General features: G+C 39.9%; 1 protein-coding gene and 1 non-coding gene across 4 annotated transcripts; one reads left to right on the top strand and one right to left on the bottom strand.

Annotated features, from left to right (window-relative positions):
• Window positions 1-701: 701 nt before the first annotated feature.
• trnal-cag lies at window positions 702-784 on the top strand. Its single transcript has one exon. It is a non-coding gene; the product is annotated as a tRNA-Leu (tRNA).
• Window positions 785-1,502: 718 nt separating this feature from the next.
• tdrd15 (tudor domain containing 15) lies at window positions 1,503-11,670 on the bottom strand. 3 transcript variants are annotated; one of them, XM_035995565.1, is made up of 6 exons: window positions 11,577-11,670; window positions 10,478-10,536; window positions 4,068-8,487; window positions 2,761-4,022; window positions 2,077-2,222; window positions 1,503-1,762 (listed from the first exon to the last, which is right to left on the bottom strand). In XM_035995565.1, the coding sequence occupies exons 2-6, from the start codon at window positions 10,507-10,509 to the stop codon at window positions 1,749-1,751; spliced, it is 5,874 nt and encodes a 1,957-aa protein (XP_035851458.1). In that variant the 5' UTR covers window positions 10,510-10,536; window positions 11,577-11,670; the 3' UTR covers window positions 1,503-1,748. The 3 variants fall into 3 exon arrangements, with proteins under 3 accessions (XP_035851458.1, XP_035851457.1, XP_031178135.1); XM_035995564.1 differs by having other exon boundaries at window positions 2,761-5,119; window positions 5,153-8,487; XM_031322275.2 differs by having other exon boundaries at window positions 2,761-8,487.
• Window positions 11,671-12,996: the final 1,326 nt, after the last annotated feature.

Raw genomic sequence — 12,996 nt, 5'->3', positions numbered from 1 at the left:
ATTACATTAAAAAAAAATGTCCCTTTGCTGCACAAAAAATGTTGCCATGAATTAAAGGATCTTAACTAGTTCACATTAAAATCAATGGCTTTGCAGAACATTAAATTCTTCCTTTTCCTCCAATCTACAAAAAAAAAAAAAAATTCAACACATTGCCATTTGTGCTGTAATACTGCCATCTAGTGGGCACTTAAACACACCACATTCAATGTGTCAAGCATTGTATACAAGCTACATTTTCCCCAAGAAGTAAACAATAGCCTACAAAAAAATGCAAATGTTAATAATGTAATATTTAATCAATATAATTTCTTACTCTCAATTGATAGAAGGTAAATTGAGCGGGGATTGTTTTCTCTCTTGCTGGTTGCCAATCCCGGCTATCGGACTTGGCGGTCCGTTTTGAGGCGATGTGAAAGTCCCGTTCAGTAAACAGGAAACATCACTCCCTCTATCGCTGACACAAGAAAGTTTTAAAACACTATGTGGGTAAAAAACGAAACACAGCACTGAACTGCCCAGGAGATTGTGTCACATAGCTGACTGTCCTGCAACAACAGGCACAGTCCCGTCTCTTTTCTTTCTCCGTGAAATAAAGCTGCCTTTAAGTGCAGTTGGAAATAACATCTGCCCAATCCTGGTCGCTCTTTCTGGTGTAAATGAGCAATAAAAACTATATCCATGTTTTTGTGTATTCAGATGTCAGGATGGCCGAGCGGTCTAAGGCGCTGCGTTCAGGTCGCAGTCTCCCCTGGAGGCGTGGGTTCGAATCCCACTTCTGACAACAACCTTTTCTTCCACAGAAACCTGAAACACTGAGCCAGACAAACATCTGCCATTTCTCTGCATTCAAATTTTATTTTTAAATAATTCCTTTAATACATTGATGACATTTTGATTATTGTTTAGGGATGCACGCAACAGCGTCCAACAGTGCCGGATTCATGACTTACTATGAACAATCCTGGCTCAACAGCACACTCTAGTGGTGGAGCATGAACTGGAAGGTTCAGGACTTCTCCGTTTTCCCACACCCTTAAAATAACCTTTGTCCCACTACTAGTTTAGAGAACAAAGTATGTAAGAGCGAAATAAGCATAAGCAAAGATTAAATGTTAAATTAAATGTCAAGTCAAAAATTTATTCTACAGAAGGCCCCAATTGTAAAAAAAAAAAAAAAGTTTTCTTTTTTGGAATCTGGAAAAAATATTTCCTGTCAATGATCCCTAAAACTCAAAAGTAACAAAGTAGACCTATCTTAAAATAAACTAAATATGTGCTTGGCTACCTTATATTTAGTTCACCTCATCAAAACAAACACTGCAGTTCTTACTGTCTGACTTTTTTTCTTTTTTCTCTTTTTTTTTTATAACAAAACAAAAAGATGAACTGAACATCCATCAACATTATCAATAAAAAAGTCCATGAATGAGGAGAACACCTCATTTAAATCTTAATTAAAAAAAAAATCTGTTCACTGACTCAGATTTCTTGTGCTTTTAAGGAACATTATGCTGCTGTCTGAAAGCTTTCAAGGTACTCCAGCTAATCCAACAAAACAAAATAAATTTCACCATAAACTAATACAAGTTTACATAACATTTTAAGGTAATTTATGTCATTTTTAAGTGCTAAATCTCAACTTAAAGCTAAAACATCCAACAAGCAACATCTTACTTGGATTAATCTTACGCAGAGTGATTGGGAATTGCTGCTCACTGTATTGACGAGATCCAACTGGACTGCCTTCACATCAGAAAACCTGTAACAAAAGAGAAAAAGTGACAGGACCGTACTGTACGTTACTGTTAGGTTACTTTACATACCTGCCAACCCCTTTTTCCAGGACATGTAGAAATGCTCGTCTAATAAAATACACGTTATAGGAGCGTGTTAAATGTTTTGGATTGATGTATTCCAGAAAATGGTAGTGAACTACACGCTAACGTGTGGACAAATTCTGTGTTTTTAGCTGAGCTACACCGGAGAACATTCTGTAAAAACAGATCAGTGATCAGCTGTTTTGCCCTGTTTGTTTATGCCAATAAACAAAATGTATTTAAAATATTCTCTTACATCGCCTAGATTCGGACACAATGCTGAGTTGCATCTTCCCCTCTTCTTCATCAGATGACTCGACCCCATCACAGCCTTCATCTTCCTGAGCCCACTCTTCCTCACTGTCAGGAGGAGCAGCTTTATCTGAGCTCTGTTCCTGGAACCTGAATGTGTCAGAAATAAGGTTAAGTTTGATGTATTTTGCTTGAAAATGTGCACCCTTTATACTTTTTTCCTGTCTTGGCAGCAAACGTGACCGTTTCTCTGATATTATTTTCAGATTTTGCTGAAAAATACCCTGATTTTAAAAAAAGAGATTAAAATGATCACCAAGCATAAAAAAAAAAAAAAAAAAGCGTTGCAAGAAGTGAATTTTTAAGTTTACAGTTGACAGTGTCTTGATGTTGAAGACAGCTGATTATGATTTTGGAAAAATGGAGGGTAACATGCTTTTTTCATTCATTCTAACCAATTTGTTCTCAGATTTGATCCTGCTTTTAAATGATTACATATTCAAGACTTTTCTTAAAACAATGAGCCAAAGCAATGTGTATAACTAATTCAAATTTGTCTTCATTTTATATTACGTCACTTAACTTAATTGTGAAATGTGACCTGAAGGGCTGACTTAAACTTCCTTCAATAAAAGTTTAAATAAAAGACAAATACAAAGTAATGGAAAGGACAATGCAAAGGGCATACCTCAGTCCTAGCATGATGTCCATATAATTGGCGTGTCCGGCATCCACCAGCTCCTTGGCAACATGGACGCCACCTGCCAGAATGTCCACCTTCCAGTGTGTGTTTGACACAAACTCTCTGAAGAAGATCTGGAGGTTCTTGTGGTACAAACACTGCTGGAAGAAGACTGCTGCTTCATCGGTCCACTGTCCATCCACTCCATCTGGTTTCACCCCTCTCAGGATGCAGGGGTACGTCACTTTTGGGAGGTTCGTTATCTCCTCAGGAAGCCTCTTCAGCTTGGAGCAGTCTTCGTACGAGATGCATTCGCAATGGCCGTAATCCACCAGGTTAAGGACTGCTGGGGTGTCAGCGTGTACAATTTCAGCCCTGCACCACTTGTTCTTGGTGTCTGATTTCAATAGGCAGCAGGTGCCAGGGACGAGGTGGGCTTCAGGAAGAGGAGACATCTGCCCAGGGAGGTCGTCCAGCATGATGGACACTTTGTTCATGACCAGAAGCCTGTCCTCCAGAACGACACAAAACTCAAAGGGAGTTGTCACTGCAGCAGCAAAGCCAGAATATGCTTTGTCTATATCAATAGGAGCAAAGACAAGTTGCTGAGTAGGACTTTTGTCCAAGTTGGATTCTCCTTCTACTTTAGTTTCAGCAGTGAACACAAGCACCTCTTTATTCTGCTGCAGTGTGGTTATGTGTTGACGAACAAGGAACAGTCCATTCATGATTATTTCAACATTCCACAGTTTATCATCTTCTGAATAACACACAAACATCAGCTTGACTTCTTTGCCGATCAGTGGTTTAAGAGTTTCACACCACAATTCGTGAGCACCATCTCCCTCACTGAACCCAAAGCAGTTTACCTTGCACAAAACTGCAAGGTCTGGGATTTTTGTCAGCTCGCTACACTGTCGTCGGATTGAGCCACTTGGGATTTCTTCTGTTATTCCTTGATCCACGAGAAAGACCTGGCATTTTCCCTGGCCTACATTTTGAACAACAGCCCTGTGCCACTGCTTGTCCTTGTCTACCTGAACTAAACACTTATAGCCTTGTTTGACATTCTCTTCAGCCACGATCTGGCACTTGTATAGGTTGTCATCTATACTACTTTCCAATGCAGCAAGCAGTTCACCGGCCTTATTTAGTCTGGCGTAAAAATTGCTGTTACTCAGGACCGACAGAACTGTACCATTCTCTGTGTCTTTAGCTTGAATAGTCGGGTGTATGATTGCATCTGCACAATCACTTTTTGTTTTGACAGGTGATTTTGCGATTTTTCTTAGATCCTCCTTAGAATTATTCTTGTTTGTGGTGGGTGCTTTTCTATGTTCTTCTAGTTTATTTGACAGTGTGGCAGGTGTCGGTTTCAGCATGAAGTTTTTGCCATCAACAGTTCTTTCGGCGTTTTCACCATCAATGGTAGTTCTTTCAAATTTAGTTTTTTCAATCTTGCTCACTTCTTTATCCGAGTGGTTCTGCTCACAGGATCTCACTTTCTCTTCTATTTCAGATGAACCTGTCTCCTCTTCTTTGTTGGTTTCAGTGCCATTTTCAACAGCTGCTTCAAGTGTGGCTGAAAGACCAACAGCTTCTTCAAAGATCTCAACCTTGACTTCCCAATGAACTTCATTATGACGGACAAAATCAACCATGAGAGGCTTCTCCATTACAGCCTCAGTGAAAGAAGTATCATTTTCATATGTGCTTGTGTCCAACAGGGAGCAGGATATGCCGAATCTTGGCTGAGAGAGACACTCCTTTGGTATGGAGTAGATCTTCTCCTTCCCGATGACTGCCGAGTTTCCATAGTCCACAAACTCAACTTTGTAACAGGAACCTCCTCCACAGTCCTTCACAACAGAACGATACAGAGCGCCGTCTTCTTCATACTCAGCCAGAACAAGGTCATTGATTCTCAAAAAGGTTGGAGTCTTCAAGGAATCTCTGAAGACACTTGTGTTGAGATCTTCGGCCATTTGCAAGATGGCAGGTTCCACCTCCGCCAGTTGAAGGAAAAAACTGTTGACCGAGTCAATGTAGGAGACAAAACACTTTGCCTTGTAACCTGCGCTCACTTTCATGTCCGGCAAACACGAGAGCTGAGGGCTTTCCGTGTCCGTATTTTGTGGTTGTTCTGACTTTGTGTTTGTATCACGGTACTTTTTTTGTCGTTTTACTTTTGTGTTCTTCTGAGCTTTCCCATGAACATAGTTTTTTGTGTTTTCTTTTTTGTGAGGTGCAAATCCGACTTGAGTGCACCTGGCTTTCAATGTGTGGGAATTTGAAGACTTCCCTTTAGGTTGACTCTTGCACTTAATTGAGCTCTTTGCGTGGAGAGTTTTATCTTTTGTCTTTGTGCGGCTCATGTCAAAACTCACAACAGTCTTGGGTTTCGGTGAAACACTGAGAATGAGCTCCTTTACCTTCTCATTGATGTTAACATCTCCATCAAATAGTTTAACATCAAATGACCCATCTTCATTCTCTCCAACTATGACAGCTCTCACTTGCTTGTTGAGTATTGCACCATCAAGCCATTCTTTGACATCTGCATAGAGCTCTTCTTTGGACACTGAAGCAAGGCGACATTTCAAAGCTTGCATGGGTGTGTACAACAAATCAGAGTCTTTGTGGATAAACATGACGTGGGTTTTCTCAGATATGTTTGTGTTTCCATAATCCACAAAAAACACACTAAGATGCAGAGGTGACTGAACAGGATGTGCCAAGCCCCTGTACCATTGACCATCAAAGTATTTTGCCAGGCACAGCTTCCTCACAACTGCTCTCGTACTGGCTTGCATCATTTTCTCACTCTCATCTGAGATTTTCTTTTCAAGGTCTTGAATGATTTCAACATTTCTCTCAAGGTGGCAGTAGACCTCCCACTTACTGCTAACATGAGTGACGTAGACTTGTTCTTCATTTCCAGGACTTAGATCAAATGAAGAGTAGACAAAAGATTCTGGAAACACTGTTAACAGTTGCTTTGTCGAGATTGTCCCTTCTCTTGCCAGGCCCTGTTCCGAGAGCAAATTTGTTATGCTCTGTTGGGTTTGGGTGTTGTAAAGTTCCACAACATTGCACAGCCCTCTGTTTTTTACATTCAACTGAAAGATAACTTTACATCTTAGACCACTGGGACTGTCAAGGACAAAATCTGTTAGCCACTTGCACTCCTCCGGACTCCAATACCCACTGTTCTTGGGGTCAGCAGGTTTAATCAGGTTGGAAAGGCTGCACCTGAAACCTTGTCCTTCTAAATGAACAAATTCTGGCATTATTGCCTGAAGATTGTGCTCCTTGATTTGGATGGTTAAGCCATGGTCAACCATCATCACTCTGGCATGACCTTTCTGTTTCTCTATGATGAAGGCCCTGTACCATCTTCCATCTATAGGTGACTTTGTGACACAACATTGATCCCCTGATTGGAGGGGAACTGTGTGAGTTGAGTAATATTGATTCACTTTATCCATCAGTTCCTCCAAAGCTGGAATCTTATCTAGAGGCTGGCACCAGAAATCTAAAGGAGACCTGATGTAAGAGCAACGCACAGCAAAATTACACCCAGGCTTGATGCTTAGGGCTTTGAAGCTAGCAGAGGCTTGGGCCTTTTTAGTTTGATTTTTGCATGTTTTCTCTTCCTCCTCCCAATCCTTCATTTGCTCTGCATTTCCATTGATGTCTGACATCACACTGCATCTTGGGCGCCTTGTTTCTTCTGTCAAATCTGTGTTGTTTTGCACCACAGGCTTTATGGCAATGTTGTTCCAGTATTCAGCTTTTTTGGAAGAGATCAGGAGCTCAGTGATACTTTGATTGTTGTCACTTCCCATCTCATAGAGATCAACAACAAATGTGTTTTTTCTCTTTTGGACAACATGGACTAGCAGGGCTTTGTTTGACACAGCTTGTCTGAAAAAGTCAGAATTGGCGCTGGTCCAGACTTCATCCAGAGGAACAACATTAACAAGAGTACAACAGAAGGCAAATGCTGATTTGCTCGCAAATGTCTCTGGTATCTTCTTGATCAACATGTGTGGTACTTTCTCAATGTTCCCAAAATCCATAAAAAGAACTTCAGCTCCATGCTTAAGAGTGTCTGTCACAATACCCCTGTAGAAATGCATGTCTTTCTCATAAACTGCACAGCACAGTGTCCCAAGCTCTGGGTTCACCAGCACGTCTTCATCCAGCTTCACTTGACTGTAGTAATCTGCCAATTTCGTCATCATTTCTTCAAACTCATCATTGCGTTTTTGTGTTCTCATCCAGAAGCGGTTTGGATTCTGGACATGCTCAACATAGCCCACAAAGACAGAGCCTACATGCACCTCTTCTGCTTCTAGTGTTTTACCCAATGCTTCACCCATGATTGTTTCATTGTATAAATAGCCACCTTCAGGTGACAATTCTTCTGTATCAAAAACTGACTCAATCTTCATTCTAGGCTGCGCTTGCATGGGCTCCGGTTCCTTCACATGATTATCTTCAGCACCAATTACTGTGATAGAGTACATGTGCTGTTCTTTGTCAAAACTTTTGATCTCCACATCTAACACTTTTCCAAGCAAGCCTGCTTTGAGGAAACTCAATTGCTGAGTTTCGACCACCTCATCTTGATCACTAAGGGAGGCGAGCGAGCATGGGAATGCCATGATGGGTGTTGAAAAGAAGTCAGGTGGCAGCCTGTGGACATTCTCAACTTTGACAGATTCAAAGAACCCGTAGTCAATTAACAAAACTCGAAGTTGAGAGTTGACTGGGAGAAACTGCACAAAGCCTCTGTACCATTTCCCGTCTTTGCTTTTGACTGAGCACAGTAACCCTAGGTTTTCTGGGGTCTTCTGATTGTGTTCTTTGGATCGGTACTCATTCGCTGCAGCCAGCTTCTTTGACATTTCCCAAAGATCTGTTTCCATACTAGTCATCTGGCAGTAAAACCGCCCAGGGTTAACAGCAGCAGTTACACGCACTTTAGCACGTGTCCCACAACTCAATCTAGGCCCACAGAAAGACAGAATGTCGTAGCCCTGCAAACCTGACTGGTTGAAGAAAACTTCTTGTCCCCTTGGCTTTTCAATGAGTAAGTCAGGAACTGGCTCCTTGTTTTGTTTGATCGGCACTTCTATGAGCATCTCGACCAAGAGGATGAAAGTATCTTTGTCCACGTGCCTTCCAAACCCATGTCTAACAAGGTCAACGTTAATGTCAGGGGCTTCCAATAAGAGCACTTTGTGGGGCAGGAAGGCTTGGATGTAACCTGTGACATTTCTTCCAATCAGGTTTGAGAAGTACGCATCCACTACAGAATGAGAACAACCGTGAAGCAGCAGTACATTTGCAAGAAAGCCACAAACTACCTTGGGAGGAAGGATGAACAGATCGTTTGAACAGGAAGATATGTGGACTATGTCGACACTCAAGACGTTACCGTGATCGATGAGGAAAACGTCAAACAAGTCCTCTTTTCTTTTCTGAACTCTTCCTCTGTACCAGCGGCCTGAAGTCAAATCTTCCACGAGGCAAAACTCTCCGATATCCACTCCAGCTTTGGTCTTTGGTATGTTTTGTATTTCCCCTTGCAAGATGTTATAGTCAAGTTCACATATGGATAGGTACTGTCCCTGGAAGTGTATCAGGGTTGCTTCGGGGTTCCAGTCCAAGTGAGTTAACTTGAGGTCCACTGGCCAAAGGGCACATGGTGCACATTGACTAGACCTGCAAATTTAAGTGAGTTATATTATTAACCTTAAAGTGTTAAATCATTTGGTAAGTTTATAGCTTCTTTCATTTAGGCACCAGCAGCTGCCCATTGTAAGACCTTGGCTATTTCAGAGCCTGGTGTGTGGAGCAAAATGAAGCCCATGCTGTGTGTGAATCAACTCCCTTAGTCACTACTCACTTTATAATTAACACTCAACTGCTTACTAAATAGTGAGCAGTAGATTGAGATTTTGGACACATGAATCCAGGATTTTTCCTGGAAATGAATGAGCCTTGCCATTCATTGCCATTTAAGAGGGATGTCTAGGGGTCCTCCCCCAGTAAAATTTTTTAGCGTCAAAGACTTCATTTTCTGCATTCTGATACATTTTTAGGCACAAATTTATGGTAAAGGAATGTCAAGGAAAACACAAAATTCTCTAACTTTGTGTTTTTCCTTCGGCGCTGGCTAAAAACCTCTTTGGGGGGCACCAAAACTCTCTTTGCAGGAAAAACCCTGGAATCAGCATTTTGCATCATCGCAGATCTGGAGTTTTTTTTAACATATATAAAATGTGACAGTGAATTGTGGGATTCCATGGACACAATTTTTTTCTATTACATTGTGGGAATTTGTGAGGGCACTGTGCAGTGCAACAATTTGCCACTCAGAATCTGGACTATTAAGTAAAATGGTTGACAGTAATAAATATAGTGTAGAGTGTTTCAGACCCCAGTATGAGCTCCATGCCTGTTCCTTGTGTATGGTACTTACTTTTAGATGCTTATAGGTAGGGCTGTACCGAATACCATTTTTTGAGCTTCAAAGCTTCAATACCTAGCTTCGGTGGCGGTGTGTTAAAAAGTTTGGGCCGCACTTGAAGGCAGCTTTATTTAACGGAAAAAAAAGAGATAGATAAGTGATGAAGCGAGAGATGAAGCGACTTTGCTTTGTTGTTGCAGGACACAGTCCCCTATTGTTACACGAACTGGGCAGTTCAGTGCTTGTGCTTCATTTTTTACCTTCATAGTGTTTAAAACTTTTGTGTGTCAGCGATAGAGGCACCGTTTCCTGTAACATTATGGGACTCTCACCCTGCAAAACAGACTGACGAGTCCACCGCAGGGTTATGTCTGGCTGCTATTTCTCCAAAAAGTTGAATTCGTCTCACTTTTTGACGCAGGAACCGAAAATAAATAATAGTAATAAACTTTATTTATAAAGCATCTTTCAAAACCATGGTTACAAAGTGCTGCGTGGAAAGACCTGTGTTTTGCCGGACTGTCTGACGAATGACGACCGACAGTGTGTGGGAATGCAAGCTCAGCCAGCGCCTCACTAGAGCGTTGGAATCATGCACACCGTACTATCTTTACCTTTATCAAATCACCTTAAAACGGGCACCAGGCTGCTACTGTATAACCATACAGACCTCTACAAACATCAGACTGCTCGCTTGTAACTCAACATTTCTCCGTTCTTGGCTGACATGGAATACATAGCGCTGCATAGCCTGCATGCACATTTTTCTTTAAAAAAAAAAAAAAAAAGTTTGAATCCCAAAATTGAATACCTACCCATCGAACGAGTATTCGGATCCAGCCCTACTTATCTTATAGGTTTATTTTCATTAGCATCAGTTTACTTTCATTCGCATATTATATAATATTGTTATAGTTATTACATGTTATTGTTATAGCTACAGTAGATTCATGGAAAAAGCTCAAAAAATAATTATGTAACCTAAAACAATTTAAAAGAGGAAAATAAAACTAACATGCGATATTAATTTCACATTTAAATGCGAGGTAGGTTCTCTACTAAACTGTATGCCACTGACTCCTAATTTAAAAATCTTTAAAGTAAATAACTAAGAAATCTTAACATCGTTTTCTAATAGCTTAGCTGTCAACTTCTAATCCAGTCACTAAAACACAATTTTGCCTAAAATTTTTACATTATACTATAAGCAAAAATTCATTTTTGTCACATTGATTTACTTACTTTTGATGTTCTGATTGCATGGCTGCAGCCATTAGTAACGGTCACATCTTAAACACAACCTGAAAAAAAATGTTGGTTATTACTATAATAATAATAATAAAAAATAAAAAAAAATACAAGAACAAAACTAGCATGGATCTTGACCTTTACATACTAATAAGCCTTTATAAACTAAGAAAAGCTTAAACTTTGACACATTATTACCTATCTTAATATAGGGTCTAAGGTTAGAGGATGTCATATTCAACAGACTGTAAACCCCTTTGAGACAAATGTAATTTTGGGCTATATAAATAAAACTGTCTTTGACTTTACACAGTGCCAACACCTAGATGAAAGCAAGCTGTGCAAGGTGTAGGATACATCACTGGTCGGCCAGTGCATAGAGAAAACTTGTAAAAAACAATTATATTAATAACCCACAATGGACACCAAACTACACTAAAAAGCTACATTACTGGCATTTCCTGTCAGCAAAGATATGTTTATTTCAGGCTTTTTTGGACAATGCATTAAATAGTTATGTAACTGTGACATCATGCACATCTAGCAAGTCTCCACAAGTTAACAATAAATATCCAAATCATATTTTATTCATTTTGGTAAGGCTAAATACAAACTTGGGCTAACGTTATTTTATTGCTGATCTTGGACGGAATTTTAACAATGTAGGTAGCTATGCTAGCTAACATAGGTAACATTAGGTATTTAATTTAAGTAAATATTACCGCGACAAAAATATAACTTTAAATGTACAAATTTCTGTTTTGCTAAATACACAGAGTACAAAATGATGTCCGGACTAACCAAAAGTGACTCAGCAGAGTTGTTCATGGCAGTGTAAATTGACATTCAGCAGGAGCTAACGTTGCTAACGCTAAACAATACTGAATATAGCAGTCAAGTTGAAATTAAGCAGAGGCTAACGTTGCTAACGCTACACCATCACGCTGCTAACGCTAAACGATACTGAAGCTAAATTTCATAGTTGGGTCAGCCTAACATTAGCTACATCATGGTCGGTTTTATTTCAAATTGCCGTCAGTGACAAGACTAAAGACTAAAGTTTCCTCCCTAATATTTACGACTGTATTCCTACCATTTGTCCAGCCTCGTGTCTGCCATCTTTCAATTTAACGACGTTACTCAGGATGCTGCTCGCAAAATACCGATACACGTGTCGACGTCAACACGAGCATACTGCGCAGGCGTGACCTGAAAAAAATCATCAGGCTTCTAAAGCAAAACTACACAATCGAACATGTTCCAACAGGAATGTGAGACGAAATTTGGGAGATATTATTAACAACATCAGCAACCAAGAGTGTATAAACACTTTATTAACGTCTGTTGAATGGTGTTTACGCCTACACGTGTTTCAGGTGCGATTATCAGTCTATGGGTGCGATCATACACTGTTAATAGTTACAGTCTATGGGTGCGATCCATCTACCTGCAAAACGTGTCTTGTCCTGGTCTGATCCCACTTCCGGTTTCGCCTCCATTAATTAAGGTACCGAGGTTAAAGCTTTAAAATAGAAATATTGGCAGTCTGGAAATGATCTGTTATGCAAATATGATACATGCTGGGGCATTTAAAATGTATTCCCCTCAAGGTTTATGCTGATTTCCAAATAGCATTTTTCTCTTATACAGAAACCCCAAAATAACATTACATTTACATTACAGGTTTACACTGTGGAAATTAGGCCTATAGGCTATTTACAATTCATACAAGTATTTCCATTTTCTGCTACTTTGTACCTCTACTCCATAACATTTCAGAGGGAAATATTGTACTTTTCACACCACTACATTTGCCTGATAACTCTTTTCTAGTTACTTTTCAGATTCATCAACAAAACTGTCAAACATTAACTAGTTCCAGCGGCTTTGATCTGTTTATATGAGTTGTTTTTTTGTTGTTGTTTTTTTTGGACAAATGTGATTTCTTAATAATGTCATCTTTGGCTTTAGGAAATTGGTATTAATGGACTATGGACCTTTTTCACAGCAGACATTTTGACTTGTCATAGTAGGAAAAGCACAGCTGAAATTGATAACCTTAACGATGGCTCAATTCTATCAAGTGTCCCAGTAAGGGACTGTTCGTTATTTAATTAAGGGGCCACCGGAGGAGTTTTGTGGCCTCTAACCTAAAAAGACGTGATCCTCCCCTCATCAGTATTAATTTTCCTATGACCCTCCAAAACGACTTGAAAAAAAGGCATGACCCTCCCCTTGCATACAAGTTTGGACTTAGCAAAGAAGGACAGATACCGTTTGATTTATACAGCCATGATGTACAGGAGTTAACCTCTGCATTCTCATCTTACACATCCCACTCCTCTGTTATGGTGTGGTGGCCATTTCAGTAGATTTACTCACAAACATTGTTGTGGAAACACAATAAGCATGGAAACTAAATGCATTACTGCATTACTTCAAATACTAAGTTACTCCTCTAGTAAACTAGTATTCATATGAAATAAAACAATAAAACATTGAGACCATTCAGC

The sequence above is a fragment of the Sander lucioperca genome, chromosome 19, assembly GCF_008315115.2.
Source record: "Sander lucioperca isolate FBNREF2018 chromosome 19, SLUC_FBN_1.2, whole genome shotgun sequence".
NCBI lineage: Eukaryota > Metazoa > Chordata > Actinopteri > Perciformes > Percidae > Sander > Sander lucioperca.
This window is presented reverse-complemented; position numbering and strand designations above follow the sequence as displayed.